This window comes from Carcharhinus amblyrhynchos, chromosome 3 (genome assembly GCF_965287045.1).
Source record: "Carcharhinus amblyrhynchos chromosome 3, sCarAmb.v2.hapA, whole genome shotgun sequence".
Lineage (NCBI taxonomy): Eukaryota > Metazoa > Chordata > Chondrichthyes > Carcharhiniformes > Carcharhinidae > Carcharhinus > Carcharhinus amblyrhynchos.
Window position 1 is genome coordinate 26,972,483 of NC_137326.1, and position 22,128 is coordinate 26,994,610.

At 45.0% G+C, this 22,128-nt stretch overlaps 1 protein-coding gene across 1 annotated transcript in view; it reads left to right on the forward strand.

The window, feature by feature from the left end:
- The window catches only part of LOC145337704 (voltage-dependent L-type calcium channel subunit alpha-1D-like), a 651,603-nt gene that overhangs the window by 467,839 nt on the left and 161,636 nt on the right, over nt 1-22,128 (forward strand). Inside the window, exon 30 of the mRNA XM_080182539.1 lies at nt 1,064-1,174. Coding sequence (XP_080038665.1) covers nt 1,064-1,174 — 111 coding nt within the window. The remainder of the gene's footprint in view (nt 1-1,063; nt 1,175-22,128) is intronic.

Consider the following 22,128-nt stretch of genomic DNA (forward strand, 5'->3'; position numbering starts at 1 on the left):
AAATCAGCCCCACACAGTGATTGATGCCACAATCTGCCCACTGTGCCTACTGCTGACAGACTCTTTCTGTGTACCATTAATATCTATTCAAAATGGCCACTGGCATGCCTTGCACAGGAAATTTGTGCACATAGTGCAGTTGTCGTTTTGAAGACTAAATGACATTCGTTCTGCCATCATGCTAAGTGCTAAGGAGTTAACTTTCATGATCCTAGTGTTGTTTAACTTATATTTAAACAACTTGATAATCTAATACTGATTCATGTTTTATTTTAACCTATACATTATTGTGATTTTTGAGCTTTAAACCTATTGCAAGCCTAAACGCATGCATACTTCACCTTCAGGAGCAAATATCTTTTGTATTAGGTAACTATTGTGATTTTCTTTAAAACATTCTTAACCAGTGGAGAACATTTAAGCTATTGCTTAAATATATATTTTGAAAAAAAAGGGGGCAAAAGTAGAAATAATCATAGGAATTCTCACACTTCACCCAGAGAATGTTCGCATTAAGATTATTCAAAATAGGAAACAATGTAAATGAACTGAAGTCTAGCAACTGGACAACATGAGACAGTGATATATTTCATATGCCTATTAAGTTTGTCACTCAGAAATAGCATGTCCTTAGTCATGAAAAAATCTTCATCAGATTGTGTTCAAGTGTCAGTTTTATACAGGAAGTCAATTCTGTCATATGGATCAGAATTAACAGGTATAATTTTTAATTGAGGGTGGTTGCATCCACGCCCTTAAAAGATGATTGGAGCAGGTCCAATTTCTCCCAATTTCTCAGAGTGGACATAAAGTAAGGCATTGGGCTCTTAATTTACATATGCAAAGCTCCCAGATGGCTAGGGAGGAAGCCTGAAAAAGCAGCCTACCGTGTTGACAAAATGGATGGATAAGATTTAGGAGTGAGAGGATTCAGCCATCACACATCACACTCAAACTCTGCACCAGTGCTGTCAAGAATGTAGCCCACAGTATAAAACTATAAATATAAAACTATAATATGTAATTTCATAATCTTGTAAAGCATTGTTGTCTATGTTTTTAGCACTATGAACAATCTCCGCTTTTCAACTACACAATGGATATCCTCAACATGGTCTTCACTGCTGTGTTCACTGTTGAAATGGTTTTGAAACTCATAGCTTTCAAGCCAATGGTAAGCAGTTTTTATATCCTAATATAATCATATGAAAATAACAAACAGAGATCTACATCAGCAGATAGACTGTAAATTGTGTTATCTTTTTCACGTTTCCATTTTCTTGGGAGGAAACTTATGGATGGATTTGCAGTTTAATTTTGAAATAGTGTGACCATGCTGAAGATGGTGACATAGCAAATGAGTGCATAGATATCATTTTCACAGTAAAAGGACAGGCAAATCTGTAAGGCACAAGGCCCATTTGAAAATAACCCATTTTACAGTATCTCTGACCGTAGATTCATCAGGTGTTGTTTTTAACAACTATGTCTTCAGCCAATTTGAGAAATTTTGTGTTTAATCTTTCTAATTAAACACTATGGCACTTAAACCAGTCTGTGTTTATTTAACCTGTTAATGTCTCTGTCATGTGACAAGAGCTACATATATATAAATACAACAAAATTCCCCATTGGGTCAATTTAAATCCAACAATATAGAAGAGTAAGAAGTTGTCTTTTCACAACTATTTTTCATTGCTTTTGTCCATAATGTGCATAGACACCAGATCCAGATTTGAATTTTTGAATATACAACATATCGTATCCATTGGAAAATGTAAAATATAGGTGTCTGACTTTTCCCTGCTACTCATGCTGGATCTTAAAATGCAGATCCATACAGTTCCATAAAGTTATTCAGATTTATTGTTAGGATTTCCAGTTTGAAATTTAAGTCAATATTACCCAATAACCCTAGCAGCAGAACAAAAGATTTTAAAATCATTGTTTAATACAAACATACTGATTAATAACAAAAGTGAAAAAATTAGTTAAGTATATGCCTAATGTTCTTACACTTTTCATCTTAAATTTATTATAAGATTTCTCTAACGTAAAGATGATAGAAACATAGAACTTGGAGTAGGTCATTCAACCTTTTGAGACAACTTGGCCATTCAGTAAGATCATGGCTAATCTGATTGTAGTCAATCTTTGCCGTCAGCCTCCATTGTCTATCAAAAATCTATCTCACTCTATCCTGAATAAATTCAGTGACCTAGTCTCGACTGCTTTCTGGAGAAGAGAATTCCACCTACCAATGTCCCTTTTAGAGACAAAAAATATCCTTCTTCCTCATCTTCAAAAGTAGATCCCTTATTGTTAAACTGTTTCCCCTGGTTCTAGTTTCTCTCACAAGTGGAAGCATCCTCCCAGTATCTACCTCATTAAATTCTTTCATGATTTAAAGATCACCTCTTCTAAACTACAGTGGCTATAGGCCCAATCTATTCAACCTTCCTTCGTAAGCCCCTTATCCCAGGAGTTGAGTGAGTCTACTTTGTACTGCTTCTAACACAATTATACATCTTTTTCAAATAAGGAGACCAAAACTGTACACAGTATTCTAGGTATTGTCTCATCATAAGAACATAAGAACATAAGAACATAAGAAATAGGAGCAGGAGTAGGCCATCTGGCCCTTCGAGCCTGCCCCGCCATTCAATAAGATCATGGCTGATCTGTCGTGGCTCAGTTCCACTTTCCCGCCCTCTCCCCATAACCCTTAATCCCCTCTCTTATCAAAAACCCATCAACCCGCTTCTTAAAAATATTTAGCGAGGCAGCCTCCACCACTTCAACGGGCAGAGAATTCCAGAGATTCACCACCCTTTGAGTGAAGAAGTTCCTCCTCAACTCCGTTCTGAACCGCCCCCCCTTTATCTTGAGGCTGTGCCCCCTAGTCCTACTGTCTTTTTTGAGCAGGAAGAGTCTTTCCACCTCTATCCTATCCATCCCATTCATCATCTTATACGTCTGGTAAAACTTTGCTACTTTCACCCATTCCTCCTGCAATAAATCCGAACATTCCATTTGCCTTCCAAATCATTTTCTGTACTTACATACTAACTTTTTATGATTCATATGCTATGACACCCAGAATCCTCTGTCCCACTGAATTCTGCAATCTTTCTCCATTAAATAGTATACTGCTTTTCTATATTTCCTGCCAAAGTGGATACATTCACATTTTTTGACATTATACTCCATCTGCTAAGTTTTTGCTCAGTCACTTAACCTGTCTATATTCCTTTGCAGACTCTCTTCCTCCTCTTGACAACTTACCTTCCTATCCTTCCTGAATAAAAGTGTTACATTAGCTATTTTCCAATCCACTTGGACTCTTCCAGAATCTAATAATTTTTGGAAGATTATAACCAATGCACCTATATCTCTGAAGCCATTGCTTTTTAGATCCTAGGATGAAGGCTGTCTTATCCAAGGGACTTGTTAGCCTTTCAATCAAAAAATAAATTCCCAGCTCTTTTTTTCTTATGATGGATGTCATTTTAAGCTGTTCCCTCCTGTTCACCTCCTGATTTTCAATTAGCTTTGGGAAGTTATCTAAGTCTTCTACAGTGAAGACAGACAACAATACCTGTTCAACATTCTGCCATTTTCTTGTCTTCCATTATCAATTGCCCAGACTCACTCTTTAGAGGACCAACATTAGTTTTTCTCTTCACTCTTTTCCTATCTAAATTCTTACAGGAACTCTATGTTTTGATATTACATGCTAACCTTCTCTCAGACTCTTCTCCCTCTTTTTTAAAATCATTCTTTGCTGGTTTTTAAAGTTTGACCAGTCTTCTAATTTACCGCTAATCTTTGCTATTTATGCTGAACCATTAAATGCAGATCTAAACTGTGGATATTAATTACTTCATATGGTGATTGGGATTTATTGTTTGGATTCCAGTTTAAGATTTAAAACAATTTAACTCAATAACCCTATCTACCTGAACAAAACATTTTGAAGCCAATGTTTAATACAAAAATACTGATAAAGACAGGTGAAAAATTTAACTAAGGATATGCTTAATTTTGTTACAGTTTTCAAGTTAAATTTGTGATAGGATTTCTTTCTGTAAAGAAGGATCATTGGAACTTAGGACTTAAGAGCAGGAGTAGGCCTTTGAGCCTGCCTTGCCATTCAATAAAATCATTAGATTGTGGCCAACTCCACCATCTGCATCTGCCCCCATGAACCCATGACCCCTGTCCATCGAAAATCTGTTGAACTCTGCCTTGAAAAAATTCAACGACCCAACATCTATAGCTATCCGGAGAAGATAATTCTTTTTCTTTTTTTCAATTTAATGTTATCCTTAACTTCCTTTATTCAGGCATGGATGATGCAACCTTCTCAAAGTGTTTCTGTTTCACTTGGATAAATCTTTGCTGAGAGTTATTGAATAGCTCCTTAAAGGTCTTCCATTGCATTCCAACTGTCCTACTGTTTAACCTAGTTTTCCAATTCACTTCTGTTGGATCTTCTTTCCTTATTCAGGTTTAAAACACTAGTCTTAGACTCATACTTCACTTCATAGAATCATGGAAACTTGTCCATGCCGCCCCTTTTTTTTAAACAACTAAGCTAGTCCCAATTGCCCACATTTGGCCCATATCCCTCTATCCCCATCTTACCCATGTAACTATTTAAATGATTTTTAAAAGACAAAATTGTAGCCGCCTCTACTACTATCTCTGGTAGCTTGTTCCAGATACTCACCACCCTCTGTGTGAAAAAATTGCCTTTCTGGACCCCTTTGAATCTCTTCCCTCTCATCTTAAACCTATGCCCTCTCGTTTTAAACTTCCTTATGTTTGGGAAAAGATTGACTATCTAGCTACCTACGCTCCTCATTATTTTATAGACCTCTATAAGATCACCCCTCAGCCTCCTATCCTCTAGAGAAAATGTCCCAGTCTATCCAACCTCTCCTTATAACTCAAACCATCAAGTCCCGGTAGCATCCTGGTATATCTTTTCTGCACTCTTTCTAGTTTAATAATATTCTTTCTGTAACAGGGTGACCAGATTTGTACACAGTATTCCAAGTGTGGCCTTACCAATGTCTGGTACAACTTCAACAAAACGTCCCAACTCCTGTATTCAATATTCTAATAAATGAAACCAAGCACACTGAATGCCTTCTTCACCAGTCTATGCAGCTGTGACCTGTGAATAATAGTGGACCCAGCACTGATCCCTGAGGCACACCACTGGTCACAGGCCTCCAGTTTGAAAAACCACCCTCTGTCCCCTGTCATCTAGCTAATTTTGTAATCCATGGATCCCGTGTGATTTAATCTTATGCAACAACCTACCATGCGGTACCTCATCAAAGGCCTTGCTAAAGTCTATGTAGACAACATCAACTGCACTGCCCTTATCAACCTTCTTGGTTACTCCTTCAAAATACTCAATCGAATTTGTGAGACATGATTTTCCACTCACAAAGCCATGCTGACTGTCCCTAACCAGTCTTTGCCTCTCTAAATGCAGCAGATCCCTGTCTCTCAGAATACCTAGTAACAACTTACCCACTCACAGAGACTCACTGGCCTGTAGTTCTCGGGCTTTTCCCTGCAGCCATTTTTAAACACCATCCAATCTTCAGACACCTCATCTGTGGCTGTCAATGGTTTAAATATCTCCACTAGGTGATCCACAATTTCCTCCCTAGCCTCCCACAACATCCTGAAATACACTCCATCACATCCCAGAGATTTATCTACCTTGATGCGCTTTAAGACTTCCAGCACCATCTCCTCTGTTATATGTATACTCTTCACAACATCACTATTTATTTCCCCAAGTTCCCTAACATCCATGCCTTTCTTAAATACTGATGAGAAATTTTCATTCAGGATCTCACCCATCTCTTGGGGATCTGCACATAGATGACCTTGTTGATCCTTAAGAGGCCCTGCTCTCTCCCTAGTTACGCTTAGCCCTATGCGTATTTGTACAATCTCTTTGGATTCTCCTTTGCCTTATCTGCCAAAGAAATCTCTTGTCCCCTTTTTACCTTTCTGATTTCTCTCTTAATTCTACTCTTACACCCTTTAGCTCTTCAAAGGATTAATTTGATCCCAGCTGCCTACTTCAAACTGAACAGTGCACTGTTGCCTTGGAGAATATAGAAAACCTGCACTATATTAATGAGTATGGTCCCAACATTACAGAAAAAAATGGCATAACCACTGAAACCATTACTTGTGTCATTGTCAAACTTTTCTTGGATCCTGTGCTTCTCCACTGTCTTTCTTAGCAATACAGTATAAATTCTGTTCTCATTCAACCAGCCTATAAAATTAATTCCCATGTCCAAATATTCTGCACCAACACTGATTTGATCACCACTGCGACTTTGATTGAACAAAAACAGCACTGATGACTTGGCAGTCATGTGATTCTTCTTGAGGGAAGAAAAATGGATATTTTCCTTGGCGATTTTCACTAAGTTGGTACTGCCTTAGTAAATGTTGAACTAACTTAATGACAGTTATGTTTAATAGATTAAACACAAATTGCACCTATGTGTGCAGATGTGTCATAAAGATGGCGGCTAACCTGAAACCAAAATTGGCCCTTTGTCAATATCTATTCTCGGGGCAGGATTCTCTGGCCCGGATAATTTTTCAGGATTATTTGCTCTCGTTGATCATCAATGGACCTTTGGCTGGGCTGTTGAATTTCTTGCGGCATGTCCTGCCATGATGGGTCTGGAAAATTTTGCCTTGTTCCTTGACAGTAATTGGGAGTTATCTCCTGAGTGCCTCCTGGTCACTCTTATTCAGTGAGAATTTTTTCAGCCATGGGAAGGAGGATGTGTGTGTGTATGTGTGTGTGTGTGTGTGTGGAGGAGTTAACTCCCCTGAAACTGCATCTTACACCCTCTCAGGTTTCCCCATGGCAAGATCCAAGGTCAGTGGGAAGCCTCCTCGGCTATGCTGGGAACCTAGTTAAGACAATTGAAAAAAGCAATTATTATCTTCTTTAAGCCTGACGTCTGACTTTCCAAGTCAAGACACCTGTTTTCCAATTGGTCAGCAATTTACCAATGTCACTGGGGTGAGTGCACAGTGAGAAGAGCTGCTTCTGTTTCACTGATCGAAGGTGTCCATAGATTGTCATTTCTACTGAAGAGCTCCATGTATGGGCAGGTGACAGGCAGGTACTCAAAGCACCTCTTAGAAGACACTTCATCTGCCCAATACATCACCTTTGGCTGCATTTTACAACCTTTAACATGTCAACAGAGCAGCTTATGCACCTCCGGCGTATGTCAAGAGCAGGAGCAATACCACTGCCAACAGCACAGCAGCAACAGGGACAACATCAATAGCAGCACCAGCTGCCTTCTCCTCACTCCCATGCCCCTCCAAAGGACAGGTAATGGAAATTGAGGTCCAGTTGGAAGGAAGCTGGACCTTCAACACAATGTAAGAAGGCAGAAGATCAGTTCCCCTAACAAGTCCTGGCATATCAGGACATTTAGGCTTTCACGATGGGCTGCTGTTGATATATGCAGCCTGCTGGAGTTAAGACCTCCTTCTCATCACCAGCTACCCCCACTTTCCAATCACCACTTCTCATCAAGGAGCAGGTGATTAGGAGTGTTTATAATGCCTTGTGTGCAAAAGAGGAAAGGACAGTATTTGTGGAGAGTAACTGTGAGGTACAGGTGAAAGAGAGCAAAAGGCTGAGATTGTGAGAGTTCTGGCTATTCAAATGAGGATGTGAACTCCCTGCAAAAAAAGGGAATGCATGGAGCTGCAAAGTGTCTTGTCCTGAGGAGTGCTGTGTAGGAGAATGTAGGAAAAGTCAGACTGTGGGGCTTAGCACCTAAATGTCATTCAGCTGTCATGCCTGCCTGAGGTCCCAGATCCTTCTCCTGTATTGTCTCTTGGCTGGAGGAATGATATATCTGCTGCTTCTACCCATACCTGCTTAGTTGGAGAGGTTGTCCACTTCTTCCCATCTTTGATAGAACTCACCTCACTGCAGCCCTTTAGGTTCCACAGCAGGAAGCTCAAATAAGAGAAAGGGACCCGTGGAGCAGTGAACCCAGGTCTCTTCATCACTGCTGTGGTTACCACAGCTTCAAAAATCTAAGTTACTTTTGTAACATATGCTGTGGTGCCTTTAATTGGAAGTTGTTCCTTTGACAGAATGGATGCATCATACAACCAGCATGACTGATTAGCCGAAGAATCCAGAGGCAGCGTGCGAATATGTGGTTTTGGGACAAATCCTTAGCTGTGCCCGCCAATTAATAAATCGACCTACATACAGTTCCTCCATTCCAGCAGGTTCAAAGTACAGATGATTCTGCCTTTGGTGTTCATCGTGGTTGTATTATAAATGTTGCTTTACCATTTAACTTTGGATAAACACCCAGATAATTGGGTGGCACGGTACTACAGTGGTTAGCACTGCTGCTTCACAGCTCCCGGGACCTGGGTTCAGTTCCCGGCTTAGGTCACTGTCCGTGTGGAGTTTGCACATTCTCCTTGTGTCTGCATGGGTTTCCTCAGGGTGCTCTGGTTTCCCCCCACAGTCCAAAGATGTGTGGGTTAGGGTGATTGGCCATGCTAAAAAAAATTGCCTCTTAGTGTTGTGAGATGCGTAGGTTAGAGGGATTAGCGGGTAAATATGTAGGGATATGGGGGTAGGGCCTGGGTGAGATTGTGGTCGGTGCAGACTCGATGGGCCGAATGGCCTCCTTCTGCACTGTAGGGTTTCTATGATTTCTATGAATTGACTTAGAACAACATGGTATCCTAGCTGGAAATTTGCACATATTCTCAATACTTAGTTATTTGTGTTGAGGAATTAAATGATTGGCCTTTGGCTGCATACTTCTGAATTACCACTTTCCTTGTTGTTGAGTATTCTAATGAGTCCTTCATAAATCTATGGGTAATTTATTCAGTCGGGTCTCACAACAGTTGCACATTATTGCTTTTGTGGCCAAATGTGCCATTCCAGGAAATTTAAGACAAATATTCTATTTAACTCAACAGTTATTCATGATAAGTGCTCATTCTATCTGTTAAATGACAGTAAAACTCTGATTAGGCACACTGATGATTTATGCCCACATTTACTCTGTTTTTATCTTATATACTGGAATAAAAACTCTAAAAACATCAATACTACATGTATTTAATGTGTGAAATGGCTGAACTGTATACCATGAATCAAACTGGAAATCCTTGCAAGTATTCACTTTTAAATAAAAGATTCTATCCATCATATGACCACATATCTAGGGTCAAAACCCTATATGCTAATCCATTGCATAAAATTTGCTCCTTTTTTGAGCAAACTATAAAATCAAGTGTTTGTTCTGTGTACATTCAGGCAATGTCATTAAGTAATATACAGAATATTCAGATGGGTTTATGATAGTGCCTGCCTTTCACAAGTTCAAAAATGAAATGATTGTAAAGATGAACATAAGGACCAGTAAGCTTAAACTGTCCAATTTCACATCTTGCCCATGGAGATAAAATATTGTGCTCACTTGTTTCAATTTCTCTTGTTATTTAATTGTGGTGTTCATTACAAAATTTGCATTTAATGTTTTCAAGTGGTGAAAATAAGAATTTGCACATTATTTCTACCAGCCCTAAGTCATTATGTAATAAGAGATATTTAGAAAATGAAGTTTGCTGGCTCAACTTGGATCCTATTTGTTGCCAACTTTATTTAAAAAGTGCTTTTCAATTATTCAATTTTATCAATTAACTAAACAGCTATTTTTTAAGGAGAAATCTAAATTATTTTAGTTAATTATTAGAGTATGTTTAAAACTTTGCGTTTTACTTAAGTATATGATACTTACCTCAGTAATATCTCATACTATTAAATATTTCCCTGTAGCACTGTTATCATTACGTTTATTTGCTACACAACATACCTATTCCTTTCCTTAGCTCAGAATGAGTCCTTCAAATTTGGTGTCCTAGATAGAGGGTACTCTGGTCCAGTTACCTCTGAAAGGCTTCTTCCTTCTCTTCATGTGAGGTGTGATCTGTCTTAGCGACAGGGACATGAGATCTCAGAGTTAACTGTGCCAGCCTCAAAAGATGCGATTTGCCTGACTGCTCATAGCTCTTAGCCCCTCTGCCACCATGACTGAAATCCTTCTCAATCTCAAATCTTGAATTCCAAGACCCTGTTGCTAGCTTTGCTATAAGTTTTTATACACATTATTCAATTTTAAAATCATATTATTTTGATCCAGTAATGAATATAAAAATGTTATATTTATTTTCAGTGGAACTAAATTTACCATTGACATGTTAATTTCAAAGCATATTAATTCGAACATAAAACACATACATTCATTTCTTGCTGACTTCACCCTACTTCACTTTATGCAGCCAAAGTGGCTATATTTATCTAAATAAGAAGTGCACCATTTTCATAGGTTTAGAACATTAATTATTGAAAATAATTAATTTGTATCCTTTACTGAAGGCAATGACTTGCTGAGATATGGTTCTCATGTAAGTGGGCATGTTAAATGTGAACCTAAGTAATGTATCATTAGCCTTTGAGTGAATAAGGGACAGCACAGTCATGTTCAATTTTATCTTCACCTAACGTCCATATACAAGCAGTTTCTAGAGAGGAATGACTGGATACAAATCCAGGTTTGTCCTGTCATTTTTCAACTTTGAAAGCCCAGAGATGTTACAGTCAAATGTAGCAATCTGATTGTTATCACGATTGAGCACAGGCTGTGAAGTAAGACTGCAACTTTCTAGATCCACTTAGTTTACGAGAACACAATGCAATGAATGTATTCATCTACCGAACCATCAGAAAAAATAGCCCACTATTTTTTGTAGTGTATGTAGTCCATCAGCTACTCAATTGCAACACTTGAAAGGCCTTCCACTCTAGGAGATTTAATTTGCTCTTGGTGCATTAATTGTGCATTTAATAAGACTGTATTTTTGCCTTATCTCCTTAACACATTCACAGGAACCTTATATTATTGGAGCTTGAATGAATTACAACTAATAAACAACTGAGCAGCTGATCAAAAAATGGTGCTGCATCACTTTTTAGTAGATATGTGAGCATTATAGATAATGTTTAGGGTATCAAACCATCTCTGGAGATGTGCCAGTTGGGGCTCCAGTTGAATGAGGGAAGACATAAAGGGCCATGATACTGACAAGGATAATTTTATTATTGTGGATTACGTGGGGATGCTTTCTCCTTGTTTAATATAAACATGCAGCAAAAAAAATGGAAAAAGCTTTTTTTGATATGCAGAAAATTTCCAAGGTAAGTAATGATAATTATTGTCAATTAAGTTACATTTCTATGGGTCTTATGCGGGGGGGGGGGGGGGGGCAATAATTTTACAGTTATATAAGAGTAGGAAGTGCTGGAAATACCCAATGTTTCTGGCAGCATCTGTGGAGAGAGAAACAGAGTTAATGTTTCAAGTCAAAATTTTGGAGAAACCTTTATATGCAGTAGGTGGTTCAGATCAGGAATGCACTGCCTGAGTGTGTGAAGGCAGGTTTCGTTGACACATTCAAGACAAAATTGAATTATCTGATCAGGAAGAATGTGAAATGAGAAGGCAGGGTAATGGCACAGGCACTATATAAATTGCTCATTTGGAGAACTGGCGCAGACACGTGGGCTGAATAGTCTCCCTTATGCTGTAACAAAGCTCTAATATCAGATAATGTGTCAAGACACTTCAAGCATAATAATCATCCAAAAATTAACACTGAGCTAAAGAGATTCGTTCATGGGATGTGTGCAAGGCAAGGTTTATTTCCCATCCAATGCTTGCTATGTGACTTCAGAAGGAAGTGTGTCAGCATATTTGTGTGGAACTGGGATCGCATACAGACAGTTTCTTTCCCTAAATGACATTTAGTAAGTCAGCTGGGTTTGAAAGATTCCATTTTTTTTTGCACAACTTTTTATTTGCTTTTTTAAAAAAATTAATTTAGATTTTCAAAATGTCATGGTGGGATTTGAACTTACATTCTCTGAATTGTTGTTTCAGACCCCTGGTTTCCTAGTTCAGCATCATAATTACATTGACCTATATTAACAACATCACTACTGGACTTGTACCAAGAGTTAGTCAAAGAGATTGGTTTTAAGAAGGATTTAAAAGGAAGAAAAAAGTGAGGATGGAGAGAGTTTTAATGGAGGAATTTAATGGAGGGCTTGGGACCAAGATAGCAGAAAGTTCTATTACCAAATGTAGGGCAAAGGGAGTTTGGGGTTGGGGTGCTGGGACTTGGGTTGTTGCGTCGGAGGCCAAAGTTGAAAGAATGTTAGGATTCTTGTATGGTAGTAGAGTTTGAGAATATAGGGAGCAAGCCCACGGAAGAACTTGAAAATAGGATGAAAATTGTTAATTTGAGGTATTGATGGACTTAAGAACCAGGGCAGTCCGACAAGTGGAGAGGCAATGGGAAATTAAATGGTGCATGTTAGGATATGGGCAGAGGAGCTCAACTTTATGATGGGTGGAAGATGGGAACTCAGCCAGGAGAGCACTGGAATAGACTTTGTGGGTCTAAATTGAACATCACTGAAAATGCAATGCATGATTATCTCTCACTCATTCATGGATGTACACCAAATTCAAGGTGCCTGCTGATGCTAACTAGTGCTAATTGTGCTAAAAAATCATGAGAGGCTAGCACTGGTTAAAACAAGCTTGTGCTATTTAACCAGCCTGCATCTCTTAAAATGGTGTTGTATTGTGGTTGGAGCAGGCACTGAAAGTCATTCCTGGTCCTGACCTGAGAGAGATAGAAGAATGGGAGAGAAGAATCTCTCAGGTTTTGGATACTGCATTGGAGATCTTAGTAGAAGGGGTGCAAAGAAGGAGTGGTGTTTTTTTTTATCTGAAGAGACCAGGAAGCAATTCATGAGCCTCAACCCCTGATAAATTCAGCATTGCTCTATGACTCATCTATAATAATCTCTATCGAGACAAATTCCTGACATTCTTATGTTACACCACCCCTCGCACATTTAGCACTGCTGCAGGCATCATAACTGCATCTCATAGCTTGCATGAACTGTCAGCTATTCGACCATGAAAGCCTCATCAGTCACAACACTCACCAACATACTTAGCTCTCTTGCAAGACAAGGTGGGCTCAACTGAAGGCAGCAAGAGCTAACTGGAGGAGAACAGATGTGCTTGAACGTCCTATCCCTCAGAAAATGTTTTTGACTGTTATTGGGATGTCCTTTGCTGAAACTTGGGCTATACCTAAGTCTTCATCTCATGTATCACCTCCCCACAACAATCCTACACTCATTTCTCATTTACAAGCTACAAGGTAATGCAAGCACCTAAGAATTATGATGCAAAGGCGGCTCATGGGCACAGCATCCATGCAGTGAAAGCACATGAAATTTATAAAATCACATGATTCCATATAGCATATACAAGTCAACCATTCACCCTTATGCCTTTGTTTTCCATTTGCCTTTGCCTGTTATAGTATGCCTCCACAGTGCTATCCCCAGTTTGTGCAGCATGACTGGTGGAAGACAGCTGACTTTCAGTGGAAAAGACTGCAGATCATCTGCATGACTTAGCTTCACTCTGCACCACCTTGATATGGGTGTGTGGCAGTCTTGGCTGGCTGGCAAATAGGCAACAGCAGGTTGTGCTATGGCACAATTGGGAAGATCAATGCTGTCATCCTGAGGGAGGACAGCATTTTATGCTCTAGGAAGCCACTGCCACACTCCCTGGGCAGTGCCTCAGCATTCCTATTAATCTTTTGGAGGAAAGATTGCTGTACTATTGGGGCATCCTGCAAGCTTTTTTGCAGATGGTAATCCACAGCAATGGTGGCAGAAATGTGAGCTTGAATGGCAGTAAGCTGATATTGGATGAGAGGAGTCTGATCCTCAGTAGCAGCAAGCTGATCTTGCAGGACTTCTGTCTTTACTGCAGCATTCAGACATCTAGAAGAACTGTACAAAGCCCTGTGCCAAATTGATGCCAGATTACTCCCTGACATTGACAGCAGGCTTTCTGACAGGCTTTCCAATGCACCAAGTATTATCTAATTTGCCTGATGTTCCTTCTCCTCCTAACCTTTCATGCACCAGTTCTGGAGCTGTTCATTGTTAAGCTGGTACCAAGGCCAGTCCCCTCATGATGCCATAGTTGTGCAGGTTGCAACAGACCAAAATAATTTTAGCCCTCCCTCTGCTGAGTGTTGCAGAGCTCCTCCAGAGCAATTCAGAAGCATTGCTTCACCACTACAAATGTCTGCCCATTTCAAGTGACAGCATGATTTTCATTGTATAGGAGCTGTGTCCGTATGCGTGGATCGTACTCTCAAGGTATTTGCCACCTAGGGGCTTCCAATTTGCCATGCTGGCTTATGCAAATGGCAGTCACTGAATGCACACTACATATCTGCTGCCAAAATACTGGTTATTGACTTGCATAATTCTCTCCATATAATCACACACAAACTAGATATTAAGGAGTGGAATCTACTTCACACTGCATAGTGAACAGCTGACATGAAGAATCTTGTAATAATGATAACATCTTGTGTACTGCTGCTGTACATTGCCTGTATCACTTCTCCTCAGAATCATCTGAAGTGGCTCCAGTTTCTGCTTTGTTCCTCCTGGAGGTCCAACCAATGTAGTGCAGAGTGCAGTAGATCATACTCATTCTGGAGATCAAGATTGGCGCACGATGAAGGGTGTCTCCATATCTGTCCAACCACCTGAAGCACATCTTCAGCATGCTGATGGCTTGTCAGTGGTACATCAGATTGTCATATGGCTTTCACTGTATCTCTCTTGAGCCTAATTGGTTGGGTTCCTCATATTCCTCATCAGCAACATTTTAAAAAGGTTTTCCTTGTCTCCAATCAACAAACTAGTAAGTCAGATTAGAAGTATAAAGTGGCCAGAAAGTGGACTGCCCCAGGCAGAAGGCATCATGGCTGTTGCCTGGGAATCTAGTGCGCACCTGGATAAATATCTTTTTGTGATTGCACACCAGCTGCACATTGATGGACTGGAAGCCCTTATGATTGATATCCCTCGCAATTTGGGAGTGCTACAATTGCCATATGTGGGATGTCAGACAAAGCCATAAACCTAAGCACCTAAGCTGTTACAGGCAAAAGAAGCTGAGGGCATTGGTGATTTTTAACGAAAGTCCGGGAAACCCATGGACACATAGGTTGCAAAAGCAATGTTATTACTACTGCAATTGGCTAATTAATATATTGAAATTGACAACTTGTCTCTCCCAATGAGTTTGGTGGCATTCAACCCACTGCATTGCAGCTGGATGTGGGTTGGGCCCAACTTCCCAATCTGCTGTCAACTTCCCAAATTTACGACCTCCCTTCTGACCTCCTATACAATTGCAATTCAGAAAGTTCAGCCTAATGGTACAGTAGTGGCATATGACTGGTAAAATTGGATTTTCAGTTTTTAGCTGATGCTGCATGCTGATGTTGAAATACAGGGTGAAGGATATGAGGAGAGAGGAACGAGAATATATATTTTCTATCATGTACAACTCAAATTAGCCATGAAAACAAAACTGAGAATCTTGGAATGCTACATCTCACCAACTTTGACATACAGAAATAAGTGTTGGGTAATCAAATAAGCAATGCAGGAAAGAATTGAGTTCTTTTTAGGCAAATAACGAAGATATTTTGGAAAAGTTACATTACCGATGAAGAGGTATTAGTAAAATCTGAGACCAAAAGAACTTTGCTGACCAAGATCAGGAAATGACAGTTTGAAGTTCTTAGGCAGATGATAAGAAATCATGATGTAGAAAGTGTGATGCTGATGGAAAAGGTCAATGGTAAAAGCGATCAAGGTAGACAAAGAACCATCTTTTTAAAGAGCTTCACAGATTAGATGAATGTACTATCACAAAAATGACCCATGCCTTCAGAGCAAGATCAACATGGGGGTCCATGGTCACCAAGGACCTTTCTTTCAAGAGATGATGCCCGCAGAGAAAACAATCACATTCAACAGGATATTCACACACAATGAATTACTTTTTGAAGTGCATCATTCCTGTTCTGGAGGCAAACACACAGCTGAATTTTCATTCTTTCCACTTGGTAGAATTGGATATGTAGTGTCTTGAAAATGGGAGCTGATGACATATTGTCCCATCGCCAACATTACTATACCATGGCAATACCTAGTAGACTCCACTGACTCATGGATGGAGCAGCCAAGGAGTAGATTCACTTAAAATGGATGTTGGGGTGCTTTGACTATCATGTTTGACTTGATTTCACACAAGGGTGCACCAAGCAATTTCAAGTAAAGTTTATTTATTAGTCACAAGTAAGGTTTACATTAACACTACAATGAAGTTACTGTGAAATTTTCCGAGTCGCCACATTCCAGCACTTGTTTGGGTAATGCACCTTACCAGCACATCTTTCAGACTGTTGGAGGAAACCCACACAGACACGGAGAGAACCCAGGCAATATCAGTCTGTTTCAGCTGAATGAGACCTTAAAAATAAAGATCTTTCTAATTTTGTGGGGCTGGGTTCAAGAGAAGTGTTCCTCTTGAGTCTCTCAGGTATTCAGCACCTTCCTTTGGATGGTGAGCAGAAAAGAGGTAAAGGGACAGTTGTTACACTTCTCGTGAATTCTTGGAAAGGTACCATGAGTGATGGGAGCAGTGTAGGGTATAGTGGAGGAGTGGTCTAAGTTATCCCAGAGGTGGTGGTATCATGCTGGAGTTGGCGAAAATGGAAGAGGATTGTGCTTTGCATAATGGTGGGGTGAAATGTGAGAACAAGGGGGACTGAGGGTCGTGGCACAGGAGATGGACTGCACGCTGTTGAGGGCCCTGGCAACAACTAGGTGGGAATCCATGGTTGAGGAAAAAGGAGCACATGTTAGAAACACCACTTTGGAAGGTGGCATCATTAGAACAAATGCGACAGAGGCAAAGCAACTGAGAGAAAGGGATGGAGTCTTTACAGGATGTAGGGTGTGAAGAGCTATAGCTTTAGATAGCTGTGGGTGTCAGTAGGCTTGTGGTGGATATTGGTACAGAGACGGAAATAGAGACAGAAAGGGAAGGGAAGGGAAATGTCTGAATTGAATCAGGTGAAGGTGATGGAGGAGTGGAAACTGGAAGCGAAGTTGATTAATTTTTCGCAGTCTGGATGAGAGTATGAAGCGACACCAAAATAGTCATTGATGTACCGGTAAAGGAGTTGTGGGAGGAGACCTGGGTACAAAATAAATGTCACTGACTGGTCTGTGTGTAAATTTGCATTTGAAATATTACTTCCAGGAGCAAGAGTGAAACTTATCAGTTGATCTATTAATTGTAAATAACTATAATAATCTTACCAAGGTCATTCTTCCATCACCCTTTATCTACAAGATGCCACTCAGCAGCTACAGTATACAGGTCAGCTCCAAAATCTTTTGACTCCTGGCCTAAGTGGAGCCAGCTAGTTTTAAACCACCCCACCCCCCGCCACCTCGCCGCACCACCCACCCACCCCTCCCGACCCCACCACCCCCCTTCCGCACCACCCACCCACCCCTCCCGACCCCACCACCCACCTTCCGCACCACCCACCCACCCCTCCCGACCCCACCACCCCCCTTCCGCACCACCCACCCACCCCTCCCGACCCCACCACCCACCTTCCGCACCACCCACCCACCCCTCCCGACCCCCCCACCCCCTTACCCCCAACCCCACCCAGCCCCACCACCACCCCCCCTCCCCACACCCTACCCCCACCACTACCACCACCCCACACCACACCCCACCTCCCACATCCTCAGCCCCCACCCCCACCCCCCCACAAACCCCATCCCCACCCCCCCACACACACACACACATCCACCCCCTCACCCCCCACCCCCCCACACCTCCCACACCCCCCCCCACCTCAACCCCCACCTCCCACACTCCCCCACCCCACCCCCCACACCCCCCACAACCCCACACCCCCCACCTCAACCCCACACCCCCCACCCCACACCCCCCCACCTCAACCCCACACCACCCCACCTCACCCCCACCCCAGCCCACCACAACCCACATCCCCCACCCCACCCCCCACACCTCCCCATCCCCCACAACCTCACTCCCCAACCCCACCCCACAGCCCACCTCCACACCCACTCCCCACAACCCCCACCCCACCCTCCACACTCCCACCTCCCCACCCATCTCCCCTCTCCTCCCATCATCCCCTACCCCCACCCCCCATCACCCCCCAATACCCCACCTCCCCATCATCCCGTACCCCCACCCCCACCCCCCCATCACCCCCCTACACCCACACCCCCATCGCCCCCCTACACCCACACCCCCATCACCCCCCTACCCCCACTCCCCCAGCCCCCAACCCCCATCACCCCCCCTACCCCAACCCCCCTACCCCCACCCCCCATCACCCCCCCTACCCCAACCCCCCAACCCCCACCTCCCCATCACACCCCCTACCCCCAACCCCCATTACCCCCAATCCCCATCACACCCCCTACCCCCATCCCCCCATTGCCCCCCACCGCCATCCCCCATCACCCCATCACCCCACCCCCCATCACCCCCCTACCCCCCATCACCCCCTACCCCCACCCCCATCACCCCCCTACCCCCCCATCACCCCCTACCCCCACCCCCTACCCCCACCCCCCCGTCTCCCACCCCACCCCTACCCTCTCCCCCCTACCTCCACCCTCTCCCCGCTACCTCCACCCTCTCCCCCCCACTACCCCCACCTCCCTACCCCCCACCTCCACTCTCTCCTCCTCTCCTCCCTACCCCCATTTCCACCTTCTCCCCCCATCTCCACCCTCTCCCCCCTCTCCTCCCCACCCCCATCTCCACCCTCTACCCCCTACCCCCATCTCCAAATTCTACCCCCTACCCCTATCTCCAAACTCTACCTCCTACCCCTATCTCCCCCCTCTACCCCCATCTCAACCATCTCCCCCCGCCCCCATCTCCCCCCGCCCCCATCTCCCCCTGCCCCATTCTCCCCCCTCTCCCCCCCATCTCCACCTTCTCCCCCCTACCCCCCATCTCCACCCTCTCCCCCTACCCCCATCTCCCCCCCATCTCCACCCTCTACCCCCTACCCCCATCTCCACCCTCTATCCCCTACCCCTATCTCCAAACTCTACCTCCTACCCCCATCTCCCCCCTACCCCATCTCCCCTAACCCCCATCACCCCCTCTCCCCCCTACCCCCATCTCCCCCCCTCCCCATCTCCCCCCTCTCCCCCCTCTCCCCCCTACCCCCATCTTCCCCCTCTCCTCCCTCTCCCCCACCCCCATCTCCCCCCTCTCCCCATCTCCCCCTCCCCATCTCCCCCTCCCCCCATCTTCTCCCTCTCCCCCTACCCCCCTCTCCCCCTACCCCCCTCTTCCCCCCTACCCCCATCTCCCCCCCTCCCCATCTCCTCCCCCTCCCCTGACCGCCATCTCCCCCTACCCCCATCGCACCCCCATCTCCCCCCCATCTCCCCCCTACCCCCATCTTCTCCCTACTCCCATCTCCCCCAATCTCCCCCCCTACCCCCATCTCCCCCCCACCCCCATCTCCCCCCCATCTCCCCCCTACCCCCATCTCCCCGACCCCCATCTCCCCCCATCTCCCCCCTACCCCCATCCCGCCCATCTCCCCCCTACCCCCATCTCTCCCCATGTCCCCCCTACCCCCATGTCCCCCCTACCCCCATGTCCCCCCTACCCTCATCTGCCCCCTATCCCCATCTCACCCCCATCTGCCCCCTATCCCCATCTCCCCCCCATCTCCCCCATCTCCCCCCTACCCGCATCTCCCCCCCACCCCCATCGCCCCCTCTCCTCATCTCCCCCCCGACCCCCATCTCCGCCCCCATCTCCCCCCCCGACCCCCATCTCCCCCCCACCCCCATCTCCCCCCCCCACCCCCATCTCCCCTCTCCCCCCCTCTCCCCCCATCTCCACCCTCTCCCCCCATCTCCACCCTCTCCCCCCATCTCCCCCTATCTCCCCCTCTCCCCCCATCTCCACCCACTCCCCCCTACCCCCATCTCCCCCCATCTCCACCCACTCCCCCCACCCCCATCTCCCCCCTCTCCCCCCCCTCTCCACCCACTCCCCCTACCCCCATCTGCCCCTATCTCCCCCATCTCCCCCCTACCCCCATCTCCCCCCTACCCCCATCTCCCCCCTACCCCCATCTGCCCCCTACCCCCATCTGCCCCCTACCCCCATCTGCCCCCTATCCCCATCTCCCCCCATCTCCCCATCCCCATCTCCCCCCTACCCCCATCTCCCCCCTACCCCCATCTCCCCCCACCCCCATTTCCACCCTCTCCCCCCATTTCCCCATCTCCCCCCATCTCCACCCTCTCCCCCCTGCCCCCATCTCCCCCCATCCCCATCTCCCCCCCATCTCCCTGATATCCCCCCTTTCCCCCTGAGCCCCATCTCCCCCATATCCCCCCTTTCCCCCTGACCCCCATCTCCCTGATATCCCCCCTTTCCCCCTGACCCCCATCTCCCCCCTATCTCCCCCATCTTCCCCCTCTCCCCCCCACCCAATTTCCCCCCTCACCCCCACCCACATCTCTCCCCTCTCCCCCTACCCCCATCTCCCCCCTCCCCCCACCCCCATCTCCCCCCTCCCCCCACCCCCATCTCCCCCCTCTCCCCCCCACCTCCATCTCCCCCCCACCTCCATCTCCCCCCCACCTCCATCTCCCCCCTCTACCCACTACCCCCATCTCCCCCCCTCCCCATCTCCCCCCTCTCCTCCCTCTCCCCCCTACCCCCATCTCCCCCAACCCCCATCTCCCCCCATCTCCCCCTACCCCCATCTCCCCCATCTCCCCCATCTTCCCCCTATTCCAGAATTCCAGAGATTCACCACCCTTTGAGTGAAGAAGTTCCTCCTCAACTCCGTTCTAAACCGCCCCCCACTTTATCTTGAGGCTGTGCCCTCTAGTCCTACTGTCCTTTCTGAGCGGGAAGAGCCTCTCCACCTCTACCCTATCCATCCCATTCAACATCTTATACGTCTCAATGAGATCTCCCCTCATTCTTCTACCTCCTATCCCCACTACCTCCATCTCCCCCCTCTCCCCCGACCCCCATTCCCCCCCACCCCCATCTCCCCCCTCTCCCCCTCTACCCCCATCTCCCCCCCCACCCCCATTGTGCCCGTTTTCATGTGTGAAAATTTTGTAAAGTCGGAGTGAGGCGAGTAGCGCCCACCTCCGCACCAGTGCACCCTTTGCCAAGGCCCGAAATGGGCGCAATGGCCATTTAAATGCATTTGCATATATTTAAATTGACATAATGGGCTACATGCTCAACTTTCCCAGCACTTCCCCCTTTACCACTGCATTTGCCCATCTGGAATTGATGCAAATCGGACATGCTCCATGTAAGTCCAATTCTGGCGTTCCATCAGTAAGGGTTAGTGAGGAAGTAAGTGTTGAGCGTTTGATGGCTCTCTGCTTGATATATGTGTGTGTGTGTGTGTGTGTGTGTGTGTGTGGGGAGGAGGGGTCCTACTGCCACTCTACATGTGATCAGTTGTGGGGGCAGAGAGTCTGCTGCCACTCTGCCTGTGATCAGTGGGAGGGAAGGGGAGGGTGGGATCATCCAGGATTATCTGGCCAGGGAAGGATGTGGCATAGAGTTATAGAAGTTTACAGCATGGAAACAGGCCCTTTGGCTCAACTTGTCCATGCTGCCCTTATTTTTTTTAAACCCTTAAGCTAATCTCAGTTGCCCGCATTTGGTCCCTATCCTTCGATACTCACCGTACCCATGTAACTATCTAAATGCTTTTCAAAGATAAAATTGTACTCGCCTCTACTACTATATCTGGTAGCTTGTTCCAGACACTCACCACCCTCTCTGTGAAAAAAAATGACCCCTCTGGACACTTCTGTATCTCTCCCCTCCCACTTTAAACCTATGCCCTCTAGTTTTAGGCTCCCTTACTTTTGGGAAAATATATTGACTATCTACCTTGGCTGCGTCCTTCATTATTTTATAGATCTCTTTAAGGGCATCCCTCAGCCTCCTACACTACAGAGAAAAC